Below are 24,215 nucleotides of genomic sequence, written 5' to 3'. Positions count from 1 at the left end.
ATAAAATGAGTAATGAAGAAGTAAGAAAAAAATATGAAGAGGCAGTAACAGTTCAAATAAAAGAGAAATATAAAGCAGAAGATATAAACACAGAATGGGAGACGATCAAAAAATCAATAGAAGAAGGTGCAAATATGCAGATAGGTAAAAGTCAGGCTAAAACAAAAAACGAATGGTATAACCAAGAATGTAGAGAAATAACAGGAAAAAAAGTGCAAGCCAGAAATAAATGGCTAAGAACAGATAAAGAGGAAGACAGAGAAGAATATGAAAAATTAAGAAGGAATGCTAAGAAAGTGATAAGGCAAAATTAAAGAAGATGGGTAGACAAAAAAATGCAGGAAATAGAGCAGGAAAGAACAAACAGAAATACGAAAAGTTTTTACAAAAAAATTAAAGAACAAAACAAAAAATACAAGGGCAAAACAAACGGAATAAAAAATAGAGAGGGAATAGTGATAATAGAGGACCAAGAATACAAACAAGTATGGAGAGATTACTACAGAGAGCTCTTGACGGAGGAAACAACAGAAGAAGAAATGCATAATGAGGAGGAAACGGTGCACGAAGAAGAAGCAGATGAAGTAGATATCGAAATTTCAAAAGAACCAACATTAGAGGAATTGGATGAAGTAATACAGAGAAGCAAAAATGGAAAAGCCCCTGGTAAAGATGGCATTAATATGGAACTAATAAAATACGGGGAAAGGGAACTAAGAGGAAAAATACTGGCACTATTGAAAAATATATGGAAAGAAGAGAAAATGCCAGCGGACTGGGAGGTAGGGCAGATCATAACAGTACATAAAAAGGGAGACCAACAAATCTGTGAAAATTATAGAGGAATAACGTTACTAAATACAACATATAAAATATTGACATCAATAATAAAAAAGAGGTTATCAAAGATCACAAAGAAGACAGTAGGACAGTACCAATGTGGATTCATAGAAGGAAGATCTACAATAGATGCGATACACACAATAAAACAAATAATGGAAAAAGCAAACGAGTATAAATTAGAATTGGAAATGTTATTCATAGACTTCAAACAGGCATTTGATTCAATTAAAAGGAACGGATTAATGATAGCACTTAAAAAATTAAAAATTCCACATAAAGTCAGAAAATTAATAGAAATGACAATGAGAACTACAAAAATAAGCATAAAGACACAAAGAGGAGAGACAGAGGAATTCATTATAAATAAAGGGATGAAACAAGGAGATGCCTTATCAACAACGCTATTTAATCTAGCATTAAAATATGTACTACGAAATATAAATAAAGGAAATCTCAGAACAAGAGGTGGTCAAATAATTGCATATGCAGACGATATTGCTATTATTGCAAAGAACAGAAAAATAATGAAAGAAATGCTAGAAAAAATAAGAGAGAAAGGGGAGGTAATGGGGCTAAGATTAAATTAAGAAAAGACAAACATATTAAGATTAGGGAAAAAACCAATGAAAGAAAAAATCAAAATAGGAAGTTCTGAGTTTGAAGAAGTAGAATACTTCAAATACCTAGGAGTTACAATAAGTAAATCCGGAGAAAGGAAATCCGAAATAAAAGAAAAAATATTAGCAGCGAATAAAGCTTATTTTGCAAACAAAACATTACTTAAAAGCAAAACACTGACTAAAAAAAGTAAGATGAGCATTTATAACACCATAATTAGGCCAATATTATTATATGCAGGAGAAACAATGACGATGGTTAAAAAAGATGAAGAAGACTTAAGAATAGCAGAGAGAAAGATTATGAGAACCATACTAGGACCAATCAGAACAGAGCAAAATGAATGTAGAAGCAGAACAAATGCAGAAATTAAGGAAGAACTTAAGGAAGACATCGTAACTAAAATAAAGCAATGCAGAGTTAGATGGTTAGGTCACATTTGGCGAGCAGGCGATGAGCCAGTGACATACGCAATGATGAAATGGAATCCAGGAGGAAAAAAGAGAAGGGGAAGACCTAGATCAAAGTGGCTGCAAGAAGTTGAAGAAGACCTCCAAAGGGCAGGAGTCAGAGAATGGAGAGGAAGAACTAGAGACAGGAAAAAATGGAGAGATATTGTCAAGAAGATAAGATAAACAAAAAAGACTGATCCACTTAAGAAATCGAATCTAGAAAGCATTTGCGGTTTAACCCCACACTGGGGTGTATAGCCATTATATATATATATATATATATATATATATATATATATATATATATATATATATATATATATATATATATATATATAATATGGAGTTCCACCTAGTCGTCCAGGTAAGCCTGTAGTATGCAGGAATAGTTTGTCCAGTCCTCCAGATTCTAACGGTAAAAGTCGCAGGTGCGCTGGAGAATGGTATTTATCCGTGATACGTACGCAGTGTAGTGATTTAGGACTTTTCATTGAGTATTAAGACATTTTTCATACGTAGTAGTAAATATATAATGTATATAGCTCCCTGTGTGACCATATGTTTACAGCGTTTTTTTCCTATGTTTATAAAAAAATTAACAAAAACATATTTTTACGTTTATTGGGTTCATTCCATTATCATATGTAGTTATATTTTTGAAAAAATATATTTACCGATATTCTGGTTGCAAATGGATTAAATTGTGCCATACGGTAAACACATATTAGTCTGATAGGTAATTGGTATTAACACAAAAGGTATAACAAGTGTTCACATATTCATATGAAAGTATAACACATATTCCCAAGAATATAATAGATGTGCGCACTCTATCTTCCGCCAATGTAGGATCCGACCTGGATGTGGTAATAGGAATAGGAATGGCCTGGTAATAGGAAAAATAAATATAGCAATCACCACACAAGGCAAGCGAAATACAAAAGTAGAAAAAAAGTTAAACATAGAAAGCTTAGAAGAAGAAGGGATACAAAACTTGTATAGAAGATTAACATACTAACCGAAAAGCTAAACAGCGATAACCTAGAGACTAAAAAGAATATAGAAGAAACCTGGAAAATTATTAAAAAACGTATCCTACAAGCAGCGGAAGAAGCTTTAGGTAAAAGAAAAGTTAACAGAAATAAACAAGAATACAAAACTCCATGGTACGACGAAAGGGTGAAATCACTAGCAAATGAAAAGAAACAAGCTTTTCTAACATACAAAGGAGTGAAGACACCGGAGGTACGCGAAGACTACGTGAGAATTAGGAATAGAGTAAACCAAGAAATAGATAACATCAAAAAAGAACACTGGGAGAAATTTTCCAAAGGTATGGAATACGACCTCTATTTATCCCAGAAAAAAGTGTGGAAGATGATAAGGAGACAAAAAACAGAAATGAATGAATTTGTACGCAAAGATAACATTACTGAGGAGCAATAAACTGAGCATTGCACAAAATTATATAGAGAAGGAGAAGAAGAGAACACAGAAAGAATCAGTAACGAAACTCGCGATAGAGTACTAATATCAGAAGAAGAGCTACAAGAACGAATAAAAAAATTAAAAAACAGAAAAGCACCTGGTCCTGATAAGATAAACAATGAACTGCTAAAATATAAAGGAACAACACTACGCAAATGGCTCCTAATATTATTCGTCGATATAATAAATACCGGAGTAGTACCAGCGGAATAGAAGGAAAGTCTCCTGCTTCTTCTTCTTAGAGTGCCTGTCCGTTCCGAACGTTGGCGATCATCCTGGTTATGATGACTTCGTTGGTTGCTATACGAAATAGCTGTGTTGAGGTCTTTCTATACCATGCTCTCTGGTTAGCAAGCCAGGATATTCTTCTTCGTCCTGGGGCCCTTTTTCCTTCAATTTTACCTTAAAATGCATTGAAGTAGCTCGTATCTGCCTTGATTTCTCATTATATGTCCCAAGTACTGCAGCTTACGGCTCTTCACGACGTTGACCAAATCCGCAGTTGTGTTCATCCTCCGCAGTACTTCTTCATTGGTGACTTTGTCTGTCCATGGTATCTTCAAGATTCTTCTGTATGACCATAGTTCAAAAGCCTGAAGTTTTGATAGAGTTTCCGCCTTCAATGTCCACGTTTCTACTCCGTACAGAAGCACTGAGTACACATAACATTTAAGGAGCCTTATTTTTGTGTCTAGGGTGAGGCCATGGCTTTTGAACACGGTCTCCTGCTACCGATACTTAAAAATTGAGACTCCAGAAATCCTGAAAATTATAGAGGCATTAGTCTGATGAATAGCACATTAAAATTATTAACGGCAGTCATAAAAGATAAAATCGAGGAAAAAGCGAACATGGCCGATGCACAGCAAGGCTTCCGGAAGAACCGCAGCACAATAGACGCAATTTTTATTATCAGACAAGTAATATAGAACTATTTAATATGGAAAACCAGCATACATATGCTTTGCAGATTTAAAAAGTGCTTTTGACAGGGTGAAGCGAAATGACATCTTAAATTTATTAAAAGCTGAACAAATAGACCATCAGATAATAAGGACAATTAATGAAAATAACAAGAACAACAAAACCAGAGTTATAATGCCAACAGGGAAACCAGAATGCATAGAACTAAAAGGAGGAATCCGCCAAGGAGACTCGCTCAGCCCATTGGTATTCAATATGGTGATGAATCAAATTATTCACGAAGTAAGAAAACGACACGGATACCACATGGGAGCGCATAAAATCACGATACTATGCTATGCCGATGATGCAGTACTAATTGCTGATAACGAAGATGACCTACAAAGGTAGCTCCACACCTTTAATATCACAGCAAACAAACTTAATATGAGAATATCAGTACAAAAAATTAAATGTATAGTGATCAATAAAGAGCCGCGTAGATGCAAACTAGAAATAGACAACAAAATTGTAGAACAAGTAATGAAATTCAATTACCTAGGAGTAGAGATCACTAGTAACAGGGATATAAGAACAGAGACTACAATGCAAACATCAAAAGCCGCAAGAGTAACATATGCAGCGGAGACAAGGACCGATACAAGAAAGACGAAACAACAAATCACCAATATCGAAATGAAAGTATTAAGATCAAGCGGGCATATCATTAAGAGACAAACAAACCAACAGAAGTATACGCGAACAATACAAAATTCAAAATATTAACGGTAAGGTAAATAAAAACAAGAGAAAAAAACTGGAACGAACATGTAAACCGAATGGGACCAGATAGATTAGCGAACAAGCCGTATAGCAGAAGACCCGTTGGAAGGCCGCCAAAAAGGTGGAAAGATAATGTACAGTCAACAACGACTCAAACAGAATAAGAGGCAGACAAACAGGAGTAATCCTAGTAGCGCCAAGAAGAAGAAGAAGAAGGTATAACAAGTTATTTAATATTAACACATAAGGAAAATAATGTGTTTAGTATGATCGGAAATTATTTATGCATTGATATACATTCTGCACTTTTACTACACAAAATAAAGTTAAGTTTAAACATCTAATAATACTAAATAAAATAATTGTCATTATTGTTCGAATATCATTTGAAATAAAAAGATATATTTTTCTGTTTTGATTACCTGTTAATGTATCATTTTCAATATAATAAGCACTACATTTTTTAATTTTTACAAAAGCATAATTATATATGGAATAAAAGGAAACGCTAATATCCATAGTAAATCGAATTTTAATCAAACTGCACGCCACTGTTAACCCAAATCGCGTAAATCAGGCCCGTTTCTTAGCCGTGCCAGCTTATTATAGACTCCATCTTAAATCACGACTACGAAAATATACGCCGGAAAAAGTTGTGGCAAGATGGAATGCAGCCCGTAATGGACCATTGCACTTATTATAGCACCCCATTGGCTCCGTTTTTCCCGACAACAAATTATCTTCGGGTAATAAGGAAGATCCATAAAATACTTTAAAACTGTTGCTCATCCGTAAAATACTAAATCTTAAGTTATCTACTCCTGACCTGGTTTTTAGTCTCTAATAGTGATATTATTTAGGGCCATAACCATTTTGCGGATTGATATTGTAAGTGATGATCCTTATAAGCAGAACTTAACTAAGAATGTTAGTAATGAACAAAAAAATATATGTGATTATAATATTTTTGTGTGTATGGTATATATTCGTTTATATTTTCACTGAGTACCAAAATCCTTCCCCGGTAATGTGAAATATTGTAACAAAGTTGGTAACGTTGATACCTGACACAAACTTATTTAAAAATAAATAAATTTTATTTTAATGTGGCTAAATATTTATTACAGCTGTATTTAAATAATTCTATAGTAAGGAATCAATTAATTAAGCCTTTAACGGCGAAATTTGTTTTCTTTTTATTTTAGCGAAAGGAAATTGTTCAACGATGTATTAAGACTTTATATTTTCAGAAAATTAAAAGAAATATATGATAGGAACACACTTTATTAACAAACATTACCATATGGTAACGCTAACCTAATAAGTAATACAAAATTATTTGGTATGAAATATTTCATTACATTCTATACATAGCCCAACGTCACATTTTAAATATTTTGTACGTACATTAGATGAACACCCTTCTGTTGCCATATTGTTCTGACTGCTAATAATCCTGCAGAATTACAAGAACTTATAAGCGACCTATATGCAGCTAGTAATGAAGTTTGCCTAAAAATGAACTTGATTAAAACAGAACCATGTACATCTAGCTAGTGGATGTCCAAGATGTAATAATAAACAACATTGCACTTGAGACAGTAGAGGAGTATGTATACCCGGGAGTTATGACAATTAGTATATACATCTGACTCCTTACTCCCAGATATCACTAAAAGAATAAAAATGGCTTGGGCATCTTTTGGTAAAAATGCAGTCATGTTCAAATCGAAGATGCCACTCCACCTGAAGAAAAAAGCATTCGATCCGTGTATAATACCAATGATGACGATGATGATACGGCATTCCCTAGACAAGAAACGAGTGGCCATGTTCTTATTCTATCCTTAATAATAATAAAAAAGTACAAATATTTTGTGGTAAATAAATATGTTCTAATGCCATCCACTATCTACACACACATGACATACGGCTGCGCAATTTGGATATTAAAGAAAGAGATAATAGCAAAACTTAAAGTAACTCAAAGGTCAATGGAGCGATGGATGCTAGATATAACAAAAAGGGATTAAAAATGAATAGAATGGATTAGACAGAAAACTAAGGTTAGTGATGTAATCCACAGAATTAAATCCTTAAAATGACAGTGGGCGGGATATTTGGCGAGAACAACTGACAATAGATGGTCCACTAGATTTACACTAAGGTATCCAAGAGGCGTCAAGAGGTCAAGATGTCCAAATTTACTATAGGACTATGACATAAGGAAACAAGCCGGTACAGCATGGCACAGAAAAGGAAATATGTACATTAAAAAAAATATTTTCTTCTAGATACACACATATATTGACAAACAAATGTCCAGAAGAAACTATAATTTATGTTCCATAAATTATAGTTTCCACTCCACTGCACAGTGTATAGTCGATTTTCATGTTCTAAATACATATTTTTACCACATTGGCCCTCAATCAAACCGGTTTTTTCGTTTTTCTTACTGCGGTGTATTCTTCTGCTGTAGTTATTATTGCTTCATGTTGCAGCTGCAGTTATTATTGCGGTCTAAAAACTCCTTTATTTATAACTTTATCATTTTCTGATTTTTTATATGGTATTTTAACCTCCTTGGAAAGGGAAAAACGTGATCTGGATATGCGTCGTTCTATTACAAGGCTACGATCCCATTGTTTATTTAGCTTACGACCAAGGTATTGTATCTGGGTACTTCCTCTAAAGCTTTTCCTTTAACTTAGACTTATTCTTCTTTAATTCTGTTCTTACTGACAACCACTTTTGTTTTTTTTTTGTTCAGAGCCATTCTATACCTCTCGCAGTGGGTATGGAATGCGTAGTGTGATAAATCTAAATCCGCAGCCCTTTTCGCTTATCCGCAAGCTGCATTGTATCATCTACATATCTGAAATTATTCACGAGTGTTCTGTTAGTTGATATCCCTTTATCTACGTCTTCTAGTGTCTCTTTAGCATCTCTTCTGAACACATATTAAAAAGTAAAGAGGACATTCTTATCGTAGTTCTCGTCATATAGTTATCACTTTAGATTTTTATTGGTCTACTCGTATTATGGCTTTTTACTATCGTTATAGTTTTTTTATATTATTTAATATTAATAATACGCAGGCCCTTAATATTTTTAGGGCCTGCGTAGCGCAAGCGGTAGGATGCTTGACTCGCAAGCCGGTGGTCCGGGGTTCGAATCCCACCGCCGGCAAGAACATCTAGACATTTTAAAAATGTCTATAGGCCCCAGGTCGACTCAGCCTGAATAAAAATGAGTACCTTGGGTAAAACCAGAGGTAATAATAGACGGTTGAAGCGTAGCACTGGCCATGTTACCTTCCTTGTATACCGTAGGCCCTAGATATAGCAGACTACCCTGCTATACTCCCAAAGCCGCGACAGCGGTATAAAACGGGAGACTATTATATATATATATATAGTTTTTTTTATCTTCTGTGATTTTCTTCTGATATTGACTTTTGTCTTTTATAATATTCACGGTACGCTATAGTGTTCCTTTATGTGTATTGGTAGTTATTGACAGACTTTTTCTACTGCGCTGATTATGTCTAGTTCAGGAACTGAGGTTACGTGACATGTTACAGCATAGTTTAGACCTTTTGAGAACATCGGGTTCTCTGTTTCGTTTAACTGTCTATTGGATAAATTGACAAATACCTATTGTGTAGTTTACACTGTGTCTTATTTGGTTTTCCTGATGTTTTTTAAGAGATTGTTAAATTTGTTCATGTGTGTGGTATTTTGTCTGTTGTATGTATTCGTGTAGATATACTATATGTTAACAGTGTAATATTCGATTGAAATCAAAATTTGATATTTTATAATAAAACTGTTCTATTAAATCTTGTTCCTTATTATTGCTAAATTGGCTCTATGGAAAATTGTGTCCAATCTTTTACTTGTATAGGATGGCCCTAGCTTCAAGGCTTTGAGGATAATACTGTTGTCTTGGCACCGTCGTACGAATTGGATAGAATTCTCTGTATGAGCCAATTTCTCGTACAGTGAGTCTAACCTCCTAATATATTTAGTAACACTTCTGTAACAAAATTAAAAAAAATTTTGCCATATTAAAATATAACCACTTAACTTATTCAAGTGAGACCCCCGAAGTTATAATAGCATTAGAGTTCATAGATAAATTAGTTTCATCCAAATTTAATTTGTCAAAAAAATGTTGCAGCTACTTCGCGTCCAAATAAAATGGCTTACGAAGGAATAGTGCCAATCAAGGCCAAAATACTGGGTGATCTTATGAAAGTCTTGACTTACATTCCCGAAGAAGCTAAAGAATTTTTTGAGCAATTTAAGCACTGGCCGACTACCAATGAAGAATATGATAGTGATTAGTTTTTTAAGTTCGAAGTCCTAAGATGTACTTTAGGTCTTGTTTGTAAAAATAAACGTATTTTTATAAATAAATTAATAATTATACCTGAAGAGCAGTACACTATTTCGTCTTTTATTTATTGATTTTATAAAGGAAATAAGTCCCAGCCCTTAAAAACGTCCTTTTGGCCTTAATGGTTTTCAAAGCCAAATTTGCTGTATCACATATCACTCTTCTGGTTTCCTTCTACATTTCATATGTAGCACAAAATTTGATAGGTCATTAAGTTTCTAAACTAGACAGTTTTTTTCGTTTTTTTTTTCAAAACCAAGTATTGTGGACTTATACCCCTTATACAATAAGCGATTCAATTTTGTAAACAATAACGGCCAAAACAACTATTGGTTACAATAATAACTCATTATTTTATAATAATCTTTTTTGAAAACGATGTTCGGAGAGGAAATCAAAACGACAAATACCTAACAAATAAAATGTAATTTTCTGTACAATCAAAAATGTTGTGGTTTAATACCATATAAACACAATATTTAACCTAGACAAGCCAGAAGAAAGCAGTTTCAAAATAAAAATTTATGACTGTTATTTTTCATTATAAAAATAATGTAGGAAGAGTGGGGCACATTCGGCCTGGGGGCAGATTCAGCCACTGCAAATAAAATTTTAAATAAGCAGAATTTCGCGCCGAATTTTCGCTAGAAATGTGGCAACAATCCATCTTCACTTTAGTTGTTGGTATTTCTGCAATAAACAGCGTCCAAATATTTGTTTTGTTTTTAAGTGTGTTTTTTCAAGCTAAAGGTAAGTTTTCAAAAAATATATACCTATTTTATGTGATTTAGATAATTGCTGTTCACATATTTTTGTAAAAATTTGCTCATATTAGGTTGAAAATCTCTAGTTTCAGAATATGCATTGACATAACCTTTAAGTTTGACCAGAAGGTCACAATAAATTTTTCATGCTTGCAAAGTCAGGTGAAGTATTTTCGACCGGCCTAACGGGGTACATTAGGCAGTGGCCGATTGTACCCCACACTAATTTAGTAGTAGTTTTAGTGATTATTTTGATATTTTTTTGTATTGCAGATGGTAAGAAAGTACCAAAATAAAACAGATCGAGCAAATATAAGTGAGCAGCGCATAAAAGATGCTCTACAAATTATCTTTTCAAGAAATATGTCCCAAAGAGAGGCAGGAAGAACGTTTAATTTAAAAAGACAAACTTTGCAATCTCGCATGAAAAAAATATTAAGAACAATGACGGTTGAAGATTTTTTACAAAAGTGTGACGATGATGGATACGAGAGCGAAAATGCAATAGTAGGTTAGTTGATTGTTCTTGTGTTTTAAATATTTTTTTGATGTACTTGTTTGTCATAAATGAATAAATATGTTTTTTAGGCAAGTACGCTTCAAGAAAAGTATTTTCTTCTTCACAAGAAGACATGCTAGTGGATTACATAAAGCAACGTTCTAATATGAATTATGGCTTAACCTACGAACAAATAAGATCAATGTTTTTTGACTACGCTAAGATTTTACCAAATTGCAAATATCCAGGGAGCTGGGATAGAAATAAAAAGGCAGGAAGAGATTGGCTACTTAACTATATGAAAAGGCACTCTAATTTATCATTAAGAAAATCGGAAAGCACGAGTTTGGCAAGAGGTCTCGGATTTAATAAAACTCGGATTTAATAAAAGAGTGGAGGAATTTTTCCAAAATTACAAGACAGTGTTACAAAAATAGAATTTTAGTCCTGATCGAATCTTTAACTTGGACGAAACAGGTGTAACAACAGTCCTATCCCCTCCCAAAATTATAGCACCAAAGGGTACGAAGCAAATAAGTCTAGTATCGTCGGCCGAAAGAGGTGAACTTGTAACAGTTGTCGAGGTAATAAGCGCCATAAGAAACGCATTACCACCGATTTACATATTTCCCAGGGTAAAAAATATCGAGACTATTTATATGAGGCACCGTCTTTAAGTGTAGCATTTGGAATTAAGTCTGGGTGGATGACTAAAGACCTTTTTATTAAAACTCTGGGCCACGTTGTCAACCACACAAAATGCGATAAGGAAAATAAAATATTATTGTTGCTGGACAACCATGAGTCACACACTAGTCTAGACGCAATACTTTATGCGCGAGATCATGGAATAGTAATGCTTTTGTTTCCTCCGCATACTTCCCATAAACTCCATCCACTTGATGGGGGTGTTTATGGGCCTTTTAAGAGTAAAGGCTCTGTTTTCTTAAATGAGTGGATGATAAATATTCCGGGAAAAACTGTTGCTGTTAAAAATATCCCAAAAATTACAAAACAACCATTTTTAGAGTCATTTTCCTTTAAAAATATTACAAGCTCCTTTGAAAAACCAGGAATATGGCCCCTTAATTCACAAGCATTTAGTGACGCAGATTTTGATGCCACTAAGGTCTATAAAATGAATCAAAACGTGAAAATATCTCAAATAGAGATGCAGATTTTGAAATAAATAATCAGCCATCTACTTCAAAAAGTGTCGGCGTAATCCTTGATGACTCTGTACAAGACTTTTTACCATGTAAGAATTTTCCCAATAGTTAAAAAACGTCAAGATAAAAAAAAATTAAAGCAAACCAAGAAAAATCCGAAGCATGTGATAAATATGGGCTAAAACTTAATACTTCTAAGACAAAACTTATGGTTGTCAGCAAAACGGAGTTAAAACCAACGAACATCAGAGCGTATGGAATAGAGTTAGAAAGAGTCCACAATATTACCTACTTGGGTGCAAACGTTAACGATAACTGGGATATAAATAAAGAAATAAGAATACGCATTGAAAAAGCCAGAGCCGCCTTATATAAATTAAAGAATATTCTAATTAATAGAGATATTACGTTAAACCTTAAAATCAGATTAATACGCTGCTACATATTCTCCACATTGCTATATGGTATGGAGAGCTGGACCCTTACAGAGGCATTAATGAAAAAATTAGAGGCATTTGAGATGTGGATTTATCGACAAGTATTGCGGATAAGTTGGGTTGATCGAATAAGAAATAAAATAGTTTTACATCGAATAAAAAAGTTCGAAAGTTACAATATATCGGTCATGTAATGAGCCCATCCAGAGAGGTATAACCTTCTACACCTCACAATACAGGGAAAGATCGCCGGAAGGAGAGGCCCAGGCCGACGACGAACATCCTGGCTAGAAAATCTCCGATAATGGTATCACCAAGACCACCGCTAATTTATTTAGAGCTGCCGTAAACCAAGTTATTATTGCCAATATGATCGCCAACGTTCGATAATCGGACAGGGTACTGAAAGAAGAAGAAGAAAGGACAATCTAGAATTTATACAGAAGCCCCTGAAAAACAGCGATTGGAAGAAATAGAAAATGAAAAAAAAAATAAAAGAAAAGATGAAATCAGAAAAAGAGGACAGTAATCTAAAAAAGAAGCAAAAATTCTTAACCAATAGGGATGAACAAGCAAAGAAAGCAAAAACCCAAAAAATAAAAAAAAAAGTTTTTGATGACAGCTCTAGCAGTGAATCGGAAGTGAGTATTTTTGTGACGACTCGGATGACAATGAAAGTCTTGCATTTTTTTAATCCGGCTAGGAACTCATAAAAGACACTTTCATATTAGTAAAATTTGAACTAAAAACAACAGTGGTTTATTATGTTGGAAATGTGGATGAAAAAATATCTGATTCTGAATATTTTGTCAATATTTGCGGCGCAGGGGAAATTCTAATAAATTTTATTTTCCTCAAATAGAGGATACAGAAACCTGCGAAAAATCAAGTATTTATGCCAGACTTACCAAATTCTCTAAATCTCGAAGAGATTCGACGGTGACATTTCACTTCAACTTTTAAGGAATTACGGTTAAGTAAATATCTTTGTTAGTTATCAGTTAATAATGTTTTTTAGTTCATTAGTTCTTTTTTGATGTGCTAATTTTCTTACTTTTCCATAGTTTGTACGTTCAAAACAATGTTTGATAACGTTTTTTTTTTTAATAAACTGTTTAACGTGTAACAATGCCGTTTCTATATACCTTAAAACATTGCCGCCCAAATAGCCCCTTGGCCCGGCTGATTGTACCACCACTGGGGGCACAATCAGCCAGAGTGTAATATATATTTTATTTATTTATTAACAAAAAACTAAAATATTGTTTTACTTTTTAAATGGACAAAAGTATAAATTTTACTTTTTTGTGTGCAAATTAAATATAATGAAACATTTTTTGTATTTTTTTACCTAAAAACAATTATGGGGCCGAATGTGCCCCACTCTCTTCTAGGTACCATTTTCCTATCAATCTATACAAATAATATTTATCCGTTATTATATTCCGATTTATGGTATGAATTTAATTATTTAATTTTAAAATAAATATTTATAATTCAGAATTGAAATTTATACCATTTGAAAATTCATATACCGATATGTATTGCGCCACCTATCACTGGAAAGTTGAAGTACGGGAGAGCAGATCCAGTATAAAATAGAGCAGCATAAATTTCCCTATTATGTATAAGCTTTGCGCATCAGAGAAGAGTTCCATTATCGCTCATTAGATAGCAGAAGACGGATGATGATTAATATTTTTAACCCTTCTACATTAGACAGGACATTGGAACGGCACAATCTACCTATGCTTGATTTAAAAATAAATAATAATGTATCTAACTAATTGTTATTGTTTTATTTCTAAAATTTGATTAGCATATTTTAGTATTGTATAAACTGGTATAGGTATTATGAAGAGTACCTATATCTTTAACAGGCAATTTAATACAAAATGAAAAGTTATTAATATACTTACATAATGTGATTCAAAAATACCCTGCTTGATTTTGTGGTAGTCTGGAAGTAAAATGAATACCTCTATAGAAAATGAACTCAATTTGCTAAATGAAATATTTTGTGCCACTTACTATTTTTTAAGGGAATTAATTAATTTAATTAAGTTCAATTTAACAAATGCATTAACACGGAAAAAATACTAATCGGATGTAAAATCTACTACTTAACACCAATACATAGAAAGTGAGATAAAACCGTATGAGATAACTACACACATTACAGTAACATTAACGTTCAGTAGGCTATACAGAAAGGTAACAAAATAATTAATAATTGAAAATGAATATAGGTATAGATGAATATAAGACCAATATATAAATGTGAATTTATAGCAAGACGTTCATATGTAGATCATTTGCAACACAGTTACATAATTCAAGATACTGAGGTCCGGGCATCGGTCTGGTAGATGTGTCTTGGTTGGAGTTCGTCAGAAGTAGACTATAAGTGGTGTACGAGTGAAATAAGCAGACGAAAAGGAAAGTGAATAAAGTTTTCAGTACTTTCCTATTTTTAAAAAGAACAGTGAAACCTAAATGACAAAAGAACGATCAATTTTTGAAAATAATATAAAATCTAATAGAAAATGTAATCGTATGCATTTGTAAAATTGGTTCCTTGAGATAGACTGCATAATAAGATTACCAAGCCATATATTCCTTTTTAACCTAGGCTTACAAGGGCTTAGCTCTATAATTTAATGTATTGGTAATAGAACTAACATTTCGCATATGCTATATTATGGCTAATTGATATTCTTTTTTTTAGTTCTAAAGAAGTGAATGAATAAACATTTACGAAAACGTTAAGCCGTACAATTATTGATACACATTGAGATTTTGATTACATACTTCCCAATAACAATAATTATAAGTTTAAATATATATATATATATATTTGGCTTTATATCAAAGTCGATTCTAGTTTTTTATTGTTTCTTTAATGATGGAGCAACCTTTTAATCTATCGAGGAGAACTAGAAATATCTAAGACTACAGGTTTCTAATTATCAACATAAGGGATAGTTGAACAAGAGATTGCAATTCTTTAAAAATACCAAAAAAAGAACAGTTGCCTCTATTAGAATTCAAAGCAAAAATTTTACAAACATTTTGTTTGGAAAATAAGGAAAATTGTTCTAAAAGAGGATGTCCATCTAGTTCCAATATATCCACGACATACGATGCAACAAAGAAAAAGAAGTACCATACAACAGCAACCATTTCTTGCCAAGAAGTTAGAAAAGATCAAACGGATCATTGAGCCATATATCTTAAACGAAAAGGAAGATGTAGATATCCGTATTGTAATGGAACTCTCAAAGTTCAATGTCAAAAGTATAAAATATATTTTTGTTTCCCTACAACATATAATTATTTTAAGAATTGTCACTAAAACTTCTGATAATTATTTTAAGAATTTTCATACAGAATACAGTTTTCATATATTGAATTTTTAATATATCTTTATATAAAAATCTCATGTGACGATGTGATGTAACTTATTAGAAACATCTTTATTTATCAACATTTCAAAACATTATTTAGAATTCACATAAAACTGGCAATTCTGAAAGGATCCAGTGATATTTACATTACCCTCGGCAAACGTTAACTCATGTTTCATAGTTTGGGTATCAAGTTTCTGTAAGGAAAGTAAACGTTGTTTAATAATTTAAGCATCAGCATAGGTTTAGCATAAACGGCTGGATAGGAGTAGTTGAGTAGTAGGAGTAGTTTAAATGGTGCTGATTATTTACATTTCCTGCAAAATATCTTACCTGATTTATTAAATGATGTGCCTTTAAATATTCGGTAAAACTTATGGCTTCTACATGACGACTATTCGGCCAACTTTAGCAGGAATGTATGAGAATTTCTTGATAGTAACTACGAAAGCCACTGGATTGGAAGGGGCGGTCCAGTTTCTTGGCCAGCAAGGTCGCCGGATCTGAATCCTTGCGATTATTATATTTGAGAATATATAAAAGAGACTAACGGTCATAACATTGAGCATATTTTGTTACTATCTATCTTTGATACTTGTTTTTTGTATTACTCGTAGTTTCGTTCCATCGTAATAAATATTTTTTTTTTTATTTCAAATTACATGTCTCGGCTGCTGTGGCCATTGACACGAGGAACTGTATTACAGAAAACAATAAATTAAGTTACATTGATATCTAAAAAAAAAGAAAATAAAAAACTAGCGGATGAATACAAAATTGAAATATAGATAGGTGATACAATTACAACAGGTGATATAATTTACAGATTTTAAGGAACTCTATCAAATTAGACATATTGTTTTTGGAATTTAAGATATCACATAAACTTCCGTGGATACCATGTTTGATCCGTGCTGCTGCGTACTGGTTACATTCCACAAGTATATGGTGTACACTTAGACGAGAGTTGCAATATTGGCAGTTTGGAGGTTCTTCGGGAACCATCAGATATCCGTGGGTTAGCCGGGTGTGCCCAATTCTAAGCCTTCTAATGATGGTCTTCGATTTTCTTTCCGTAGAAAAAATTCTAGGTCCTAAAATGTTTGGTTGGATGGACTTTAGTTGGGTAGTGCACCTGTTTCATTGATTTTGCCACATTAAGGTAGATAACTTTTTAATTTCAATTATTATATCTTGAAACATTTGGCATTTTTCATCTGTAAGGTCAGAGCGGCGTGCTTCATTTGCTGCGTGGTCAGCATTCTCATTTCTCTTAATACCAACATGTGAAGGATTCCATATCATCAAAACCGAAGTGTTTGATTTAGCAAGTGCTGTACATCTTTCGTGGATCTCATTAACTAAAGGATTTGATGTGTAGATTTTTTTAATGGAATTTATGGATGATAATGAATCTGTACAGATTGCTAAGTTTTTGGTACCCTGCATTGGAACCTCTAGAGCTTTAAGTATAGCGTAGAGTTCTGCTGTGAATATACTGGTTATCTTGGGTAGTCTATACATTGCTAGTCTGTTATTTGTGGAAGTAACAGCACATCCGACACTTTCTTCGTCTTTAGATGCATCTGTGAATATATTTTGTTTTTAAAAACCTTTAAATAAAAGATTTTTTGCTTCTTTCCCAATAGTTTTTTTTACGAATTATGAGCAGCTTTTATTAAAAAAAAAGCTAATTTATAAATTTAATTAAGGTACCTATGAATTTAACTTTTACGACGAAAAAACGAAAAATCAAATCGATAAAACAGTGTATCCTACAGACTTTCAGTTAGAATACTTTTTAGTACTAGAATATCTAAAAATTTAATAATCTAGTATCACAAATGCTTAAAAGTTAAAGATAAATAAGTTATTTGGTAAAATATTTTCCATATTTTCCAAAAAGGACAAGTCAAAACTTAGTCTAGAGGAATTTTTTAATTTATCACTAAAGCTATTTTTAAAATTCATGCAATATAGGGTTCAACATTTTAAACCCTAAAATTGACAGAAAGGCTAAATAGTTTTATATGTAAATAAGCGAATGTCCAAGCACCCGAAGGCTAATGATTAGCAATCTTCGAATTTACGCCGACGTTTTTAAAATGGCATTTCGGCATTCTTTGTTGTGTATAAATCTACAGTAATATTAATGACATAAAAAAATTATTTATAACATTAATAACGTCCAGCCATAAAAAATTTAAACAACGATTTTGCCATGTAAACTAAATTAAACTTATCAGAAAATATGATTTAAAGCAATTAATATGTGTAATATAAATTAGCCTTTGTAAAAGCTGAAATTTGTAGTAAACATTTGCTGTATATAGCAATTAAAACAAGTGTGTTGAACTGTTTGTTGAACTCGTAAGTATTTGTTTGAGTGTTACTTTAAATATCTAAGATTTGTCTTATTATTTAAAACGGCTTTGCTCCAATCGGGATATTTGACCTTGTATGGCGAGCTTTCCCAAATTTTATTGTTGCAACCTTTAGTGATGGTCAATATTAGTGTAAATTTAAAATTGTTAAATCCCCTCCGGTTAGTGGGGGATTGCTTATACCCGCAATCATTCTCTAAATGAGTATGTGGTAGAAGGAAATATAGTGACCCGTCTACCCTCGGAAACCTAATAGTCATTCAGGGTCGGAAAAACAAGAGTTAGCCAAGAAAAGCGGATAGGAAAGAATAAAGACATTTCGTTCAAGACAAGTTGAAACAGAGTAAAATGTGAAGGCCCTTATAATACGCCAGATGCGTTTCATACGCGTATGAGTATTAATACACTTTGTGTTGTCGCTCATACCTCGGGGTGTTGACTACAGACTGTATGGATCATCCAGCATGCCTTAGCATGGAAGTTAGAGTGCACGTCAATTTTTTACAATTTATTCACCCCCAACTCCAGGGTCGCCAAGAGTAAGAATGATTATTTCTCGAATAGTGTCGATACCGTCAATTTCTTCGTTTAGCTTTCAAATAATTCTTATTTTACAACGACGGGTTCATCATTTGATGGAGCATGTACCGCATTAGAAGTAATTCTTTTTTTTTTTATTTATGTTTAGGTTCACTCGAAGAATATTTTCGCTGACAGCTTCCTAATCCGTAATGTTATTTTCCATTTTAGGTTTTATGAGTTTTGCTGTTTGATTGTTATTCACTCCACTATATAATTGTAGGTGTTGTTCTGTTCTTTCTGTACCTTTATACCTTTATTCTGTTTTTTTTTTCTTTGTCACTCTTAGTGCAACAATGTCTAGATTATTATTTCCGATTTAGTCTAGTATGATTTTTTTGCTGTTTTTGAAGAATTGGTCCAACCATTAAACCCCCAATCTGAAGGACCAGAATTTTCTATTAGAGTTTACTTAGCCGACATTTTTCAGTTTTAAGTCACCGAAGGTTAAGGAGCCACTAGGTTAGTGACATTAAGATTAGAGAAAAAAATTAGATTTCTACCAACCGAGAGAGCAGGCAGGATTTCATTTTTAATTTTGGTACCAATTATAACCTCCATACAGTAAAGACACTCATTGAAAAATCTACTGAATACAACAAACCTCTTGTCCTCACTTTCATAGATTTTCATAAAGCGTTTGACACGATAGAAATGGACAGCCTTATAAAAGCAATGAATGATAGCAGGACTGACCATAGGTATAGTGAACTTATTTACAATATTTACAAAATGCCACTATGACTGTTAAGATACACGATAAAAGCCGACCAATAAAAATAAAACATGTAATAAGGCAAGGCGAAACATTGTCACCAAAATTATTCATAACGGCATTAGAGTATGCCTTTAAGATGGTCAATTGGGACCATAGAGGAGTAATAATAGACGGCGAAAAGCTTAACCATCATCGTTTCGCAGATAACATTGTCCTTATAACAGATAATTTAGGAGAAGCCACAGATATGTTAAATGAATTGGACTTTGCATCTTCGAAGGTGGGCCTCAGAATGACCTTGATCAAAACTAAGTTTATGACAAATGTGGTCCCCAATTACCATTTAACTATTCAAGACCAGGTGGTAGATTTGGTGGAGAAATATACGTATTTGGGTCATGAAATAAGAATCAGTAGGGATAACCAAACATGCGAAATCCAAAAACAAATTACTTTAGCATAGGCAGCATTTGAAAAACTGCGAGACACACTTAGGACCAACATACCAATTAGCCTCAAAAGAAAAGTATTTGACCAACGCGTGTTACCGGTCATGACTTATGAGGCGGAAAATATGGCTACGAAATTGAGAGAGGCACAGAGACGAATGGAATGATCTATGCTGAAAGTGACGTTGTGAGACCGAATAAAAAACGAAGATCTGTGAAGAAGGACGAGTATTGCTGATGTTGTGGAACGCATAGCGGAACTTAAACGGAACTGGGCAGGCTATGTAGCGAGAATGCGCTACTCACGATAGACGAGCAAAATTACAAATTGAAGGCTAAGAGCAGACAAACGTAGTAGAGAAAGACCACCTACACGTTGGGCTAACGACATCTAGTGTATGAAGTTAAATTCTCAACAAAGAGCACAAAATCGTAAAGAATGGAGAAGTTTAAGGGAGGCCTATGATGATGCTGATGATGAAGGCACCAAGAACTCGCCTTTCACTCTTTCTCGTCCGCTATATAACGCACATCCATTATGTATCATATACTTAGTGATTATGTAACACATTGTGTCTTCGAGGACGTGAGAGTAGGATTTGTTGACAGATTTGAGTTGTATTTCTAAAAGCCCCAACCTATTTATTGAGTTAGATTTCACTTACTTTTAGATAGTAGGGTACCGGGTCTTTTGGTGGAGATAGTGAAATTTTTCAACTGACCAATAGGAGAGTAGGTATAGATCGGTCAATGCACTCAGGAAGCTAATGAGTGTCTCTTGCAGTAAATCTTGTTTGCAGTGTTCAATTTTGAGGTAATTACTTTGTCTTAGTTAATATATTAAAAGGGGTTCTACTTCGGCAATAACAGGACATTAACTTATAAGACGTACACTTTCAGATACGTTTGTTATATAATGCATACTGGCGATACTTTATTTTAACTACGGTCACTGATCATTTCGTAAAGATTTCTGCGCCACTAGTGTCACATCTTTTACATTTCTATATTTATTATGAACGCGAATATTTGAACTAAATAAAATATATATAAATAATTTATTTTGTGTATTTTTTGTGAAACGTCATAAACTGTACAACTATACTGCTAGTTCGATATAAGAAAAAATAAATAAAAAAAAGGTTAAATATACAGGTCTTTACTAATTCGCTAAATTTGAGATCCATCAATAGATGGTGCCTGAATCTAAGAAAAACATTCTCTTATATAACATACTACTACTATACTTTACTAATGTTTAATACGTACATTGCGAAATTTGGTATATTAATAAATTATAAAAACCGACAATGGATAAATATTTATTTAACCGTCATTGGAAAATCTTATTCATTTCTTTTTTAATAGTTTACCTCAAAATTCAATCATGTTTTTTGTTTTCGCTTACACATTTGACGTAGTGTTTTTACATTGTGTCGAGATATTTCAATTTATTTGCTATTAATAATCTCACTGAACCAAAATAAGAAGTAATTTTGATAACGAGGTCATAATGTCGAACTCACCGATCTAAAAGATTTATCGTTGTAGTATTTCAAATCGTACCTACAGTACAAGTTATACACTAAAACGATCAAATTGTGCGCTAAATTATTGTTAAAGGGACTGTTTGGTTCTAGGTAAAGAGACTTTAAGTAGGTAGTTTCCAAAGATGGTACTTCTGCGTAAAGATCAGTATGACAGGGCAAAGTATGTTTCAATTTTGAGAAGGGAGCCGACGAAATTTTATCTTCAGCCAGGTGAGTTTCTTGCATTTTTATAACAATAATTATAACATACCTTGTTTTACAATGAAGTACGTCTATTACTACACAAATAGTAATACTGTAATGTCACGCAGTAGCTTATGATTCCAGGGAAATAAGCAAAATTTAACAGTGTTAAGGACATCGAAAGAGTATTGACATATTGACGTATTTGACGAAATTTTCTGTTAATATATAGATATAGTAAGAAAATCTATACGTTTTCCGCGGAAATATCGGCCTTCTTTTTTAATTATTAACAATTTAGTGCCACATTTTTTTTCGCTTACAATTAAAAAGGTAAAAATTCCAAAATATAGCAAAATCGATAATTGTTCAAACTTAAACTTAAATTTAAACTTAAACTTAAACGTTTGAAAAAATTAAGTTACAGTTTTGTTATTGTCCTCAAAGGGCGACATCTTATTGTGCTTATCAAACTTTCAAAATTTTAGCTACATCCATTATAGTTTAAAAGTTATTCAAATTGTTTATCCAGAGGGTAAGAAAATAATGAAGATATGGTAATTCTACTGGTACTGTCTGAAATGTTACTTCATAAAAAAGGGGATGCTACCGACCTCAGGAAGTACAGGCCCATAAGTCTACTTGCACATATTTATAAACTATTTACAAAAATAATTACGAAACGACTAGAAAATAAATTGGAATTTTATCAGCCCATAGAACAGGCGGGTTTTAGAAAAGGCTATAGAACAAACGATCACCTACTGGTAATAAAAAATATTATAGAAAAATGCACTGAATATAATAAACCACTAGCTTAAGTATTTGTCGACTATGAAAAGGCATTCGACACCGTAAATCAACAAAAAATGTTGGAAGCCTTGACAGAATGCCGAATTGACTATCAGTGTATAAATATAATTAAACACTTATACCAAAACGCAACAGCCAGTGTTAGAGTGGGTAATCGTCAAACCCAGAAATTCCCGATACAACGTGGAGTACCCCAGGGGGACACCATATCGCCGAAACTGTTCACTACACTTTTGGAATATATATGTAAAAAGGGCAAAACTGACCGACAAGGGCATAAACATAAACGGAGAAAAGCTTAGCCATCTAAGGTTTGCAGATGATATTGTACTAATAGCTGATAGGATAGATGAGACCAAAGAACTTTTAAATAAGCTCTACCTTTCCTCGCTAGAAGGGGGATTGAAAATAAATATATCTAAAACCCAGATGATGACAAATCTTGTAGTCAGCGAAGATATATGCGTAGGAACAAGATCCATAGACCAGGTAATGGCCTATAAATACCTAGGTCATGAGATTCGCATAGGAAAAGATAACCAAACCGTTGAGCTTCTCCGTCGTATAAGACTGACTTGGGCAGCCTTCGGCAAGCTGAACCATATTTTCAAATCGTCTGATATACCAATGTGCCTTAAAAGAAAAACGTTTAATCAGTGTGTTTTGCCAGTGTTAACTTACGGTGCGGAAACCTTGACCATGACAGGGAGAACAGTTCAAAAGATCTGTGTGTGTCAAAGGGCGATGGAGCGTGCTGTGATGTTGGGCGTTTCACTACGAGACAAGATCCCAAATCGCCAGCTACGACAAAGAACAGGAGTGGCTGATTAAGTAGGGAGATTAGAAACACTGAAATGGAACTGGGCAGGTCACGTGGCTCGAATAACAGATAATAGATGGACAGAGCGGATACTTGAATGGAGACCAAGAGATGATGCCTACCGAAGCAGAGGTCGTGCATCAACACGTTGGACTGACGATTTAAAACGTTGTCATAGGAATTTAATGCAAGAGGCACAAGATCGAAATAGATGGAAAATTATGAGGGAGATCTATGTCCAGCAGTGGATAAGCGAAGATTAAATGATGATGATGATAATGTCTGAAATGTAAAGACTTTTTCTATTATTATACCTCAAAAAAAGTTTAAAAAAATCATTTTTATAACAAAAATGGTTTTGCAGAAGTATTGTTATTTTTAACTTAAAAACAATTAAAATGCCTTTTAAACAATTACAGTAGGAGAAATATTTTTTCATATTTAAAAAGCTGAGAATTTCTACACGAATTAAAAAAAAGTTATTCTGGGACAGGAAAGGGTGGAAAAAAGTGGGAATATTTTTTTTAATTTGCAGCTAACTTGGTTTTTTTATTTAAACGCAAAAACCACATCAACCGCGCAGGATTATTAGTGGATATAACACAAAAAATATTACATTAAATGACATTTGATATTACATTAACTTGATATCTTTTAAATAAGTTAACACTGTTGAGATTTTTGGTCAGAAATGTTTTGGGATCTTCATCGTGATTATGTGGTATCCTCTTTCTTTCATGACTTGAGGACAATCAAACAGGATAATATGTGTAACGGTCAGAGGATCAGAGCAGCTAAGGCAGATTATTAGAAGTTTTTCTGTTATTAAGTGTTTGTGTGATATATCAGTTTGGCCAAACCAGTAGATGGTTAATAATAACTTGGTTTTTTCTATTTGAAGGATTATCCAGGACAGGACTTATTTTTAGGCGCATTACATTTAATTTTGTAC

General features: G+C 33.3%; 1 protein-coding gene across 1 annotated transcript in view; it reads left to right on the top strand.

Moving 5' to 3' along the window:
• The first annotated feature begins 21,438 nt into the window (after window positions 1-21,438).
• The window catches only part of Tps1 (Trehalose-6-phosphate synthase 1), a 127,003-nt gene continuing 124,226 nt past the window's right edge, over window positions 21,439-24,215 (top strand). Inside the window, exon 1 of the mRNA XM_072529351.1 lies at window positions 21,439-21,657. Coding sequence (XP_072385452.1) covers window positions 21,570-21,657 — 88 coding nt within the window. The 5' untranslated portion in view covers window positions 21,439-21,569. The remainder of the gene's footprint in view (window positions 21,658-24,215) is intronic.

This window comes from Diabrotica undecimpunctata, chromosome 4 (assembly GCF_040954645.1).
Source record: "Diabrotica undecimpunctata isolate CICGRU chromosome 4, icDiaUnde3, whole genome shotgun sequence".
Classification (NCBI taxonomy): Eukaryota; Metazoa; Arthropoda; class Insecta; order Coleoptera; family Chrysomelidae; genus Diabrotica; species Diabrotica undecimpunctata.
The sequence above is the reverse complement of the archived record's forward strand: the minus strand, read 5'-3'. Positions and strand labels throughout refer to the sequence as shown.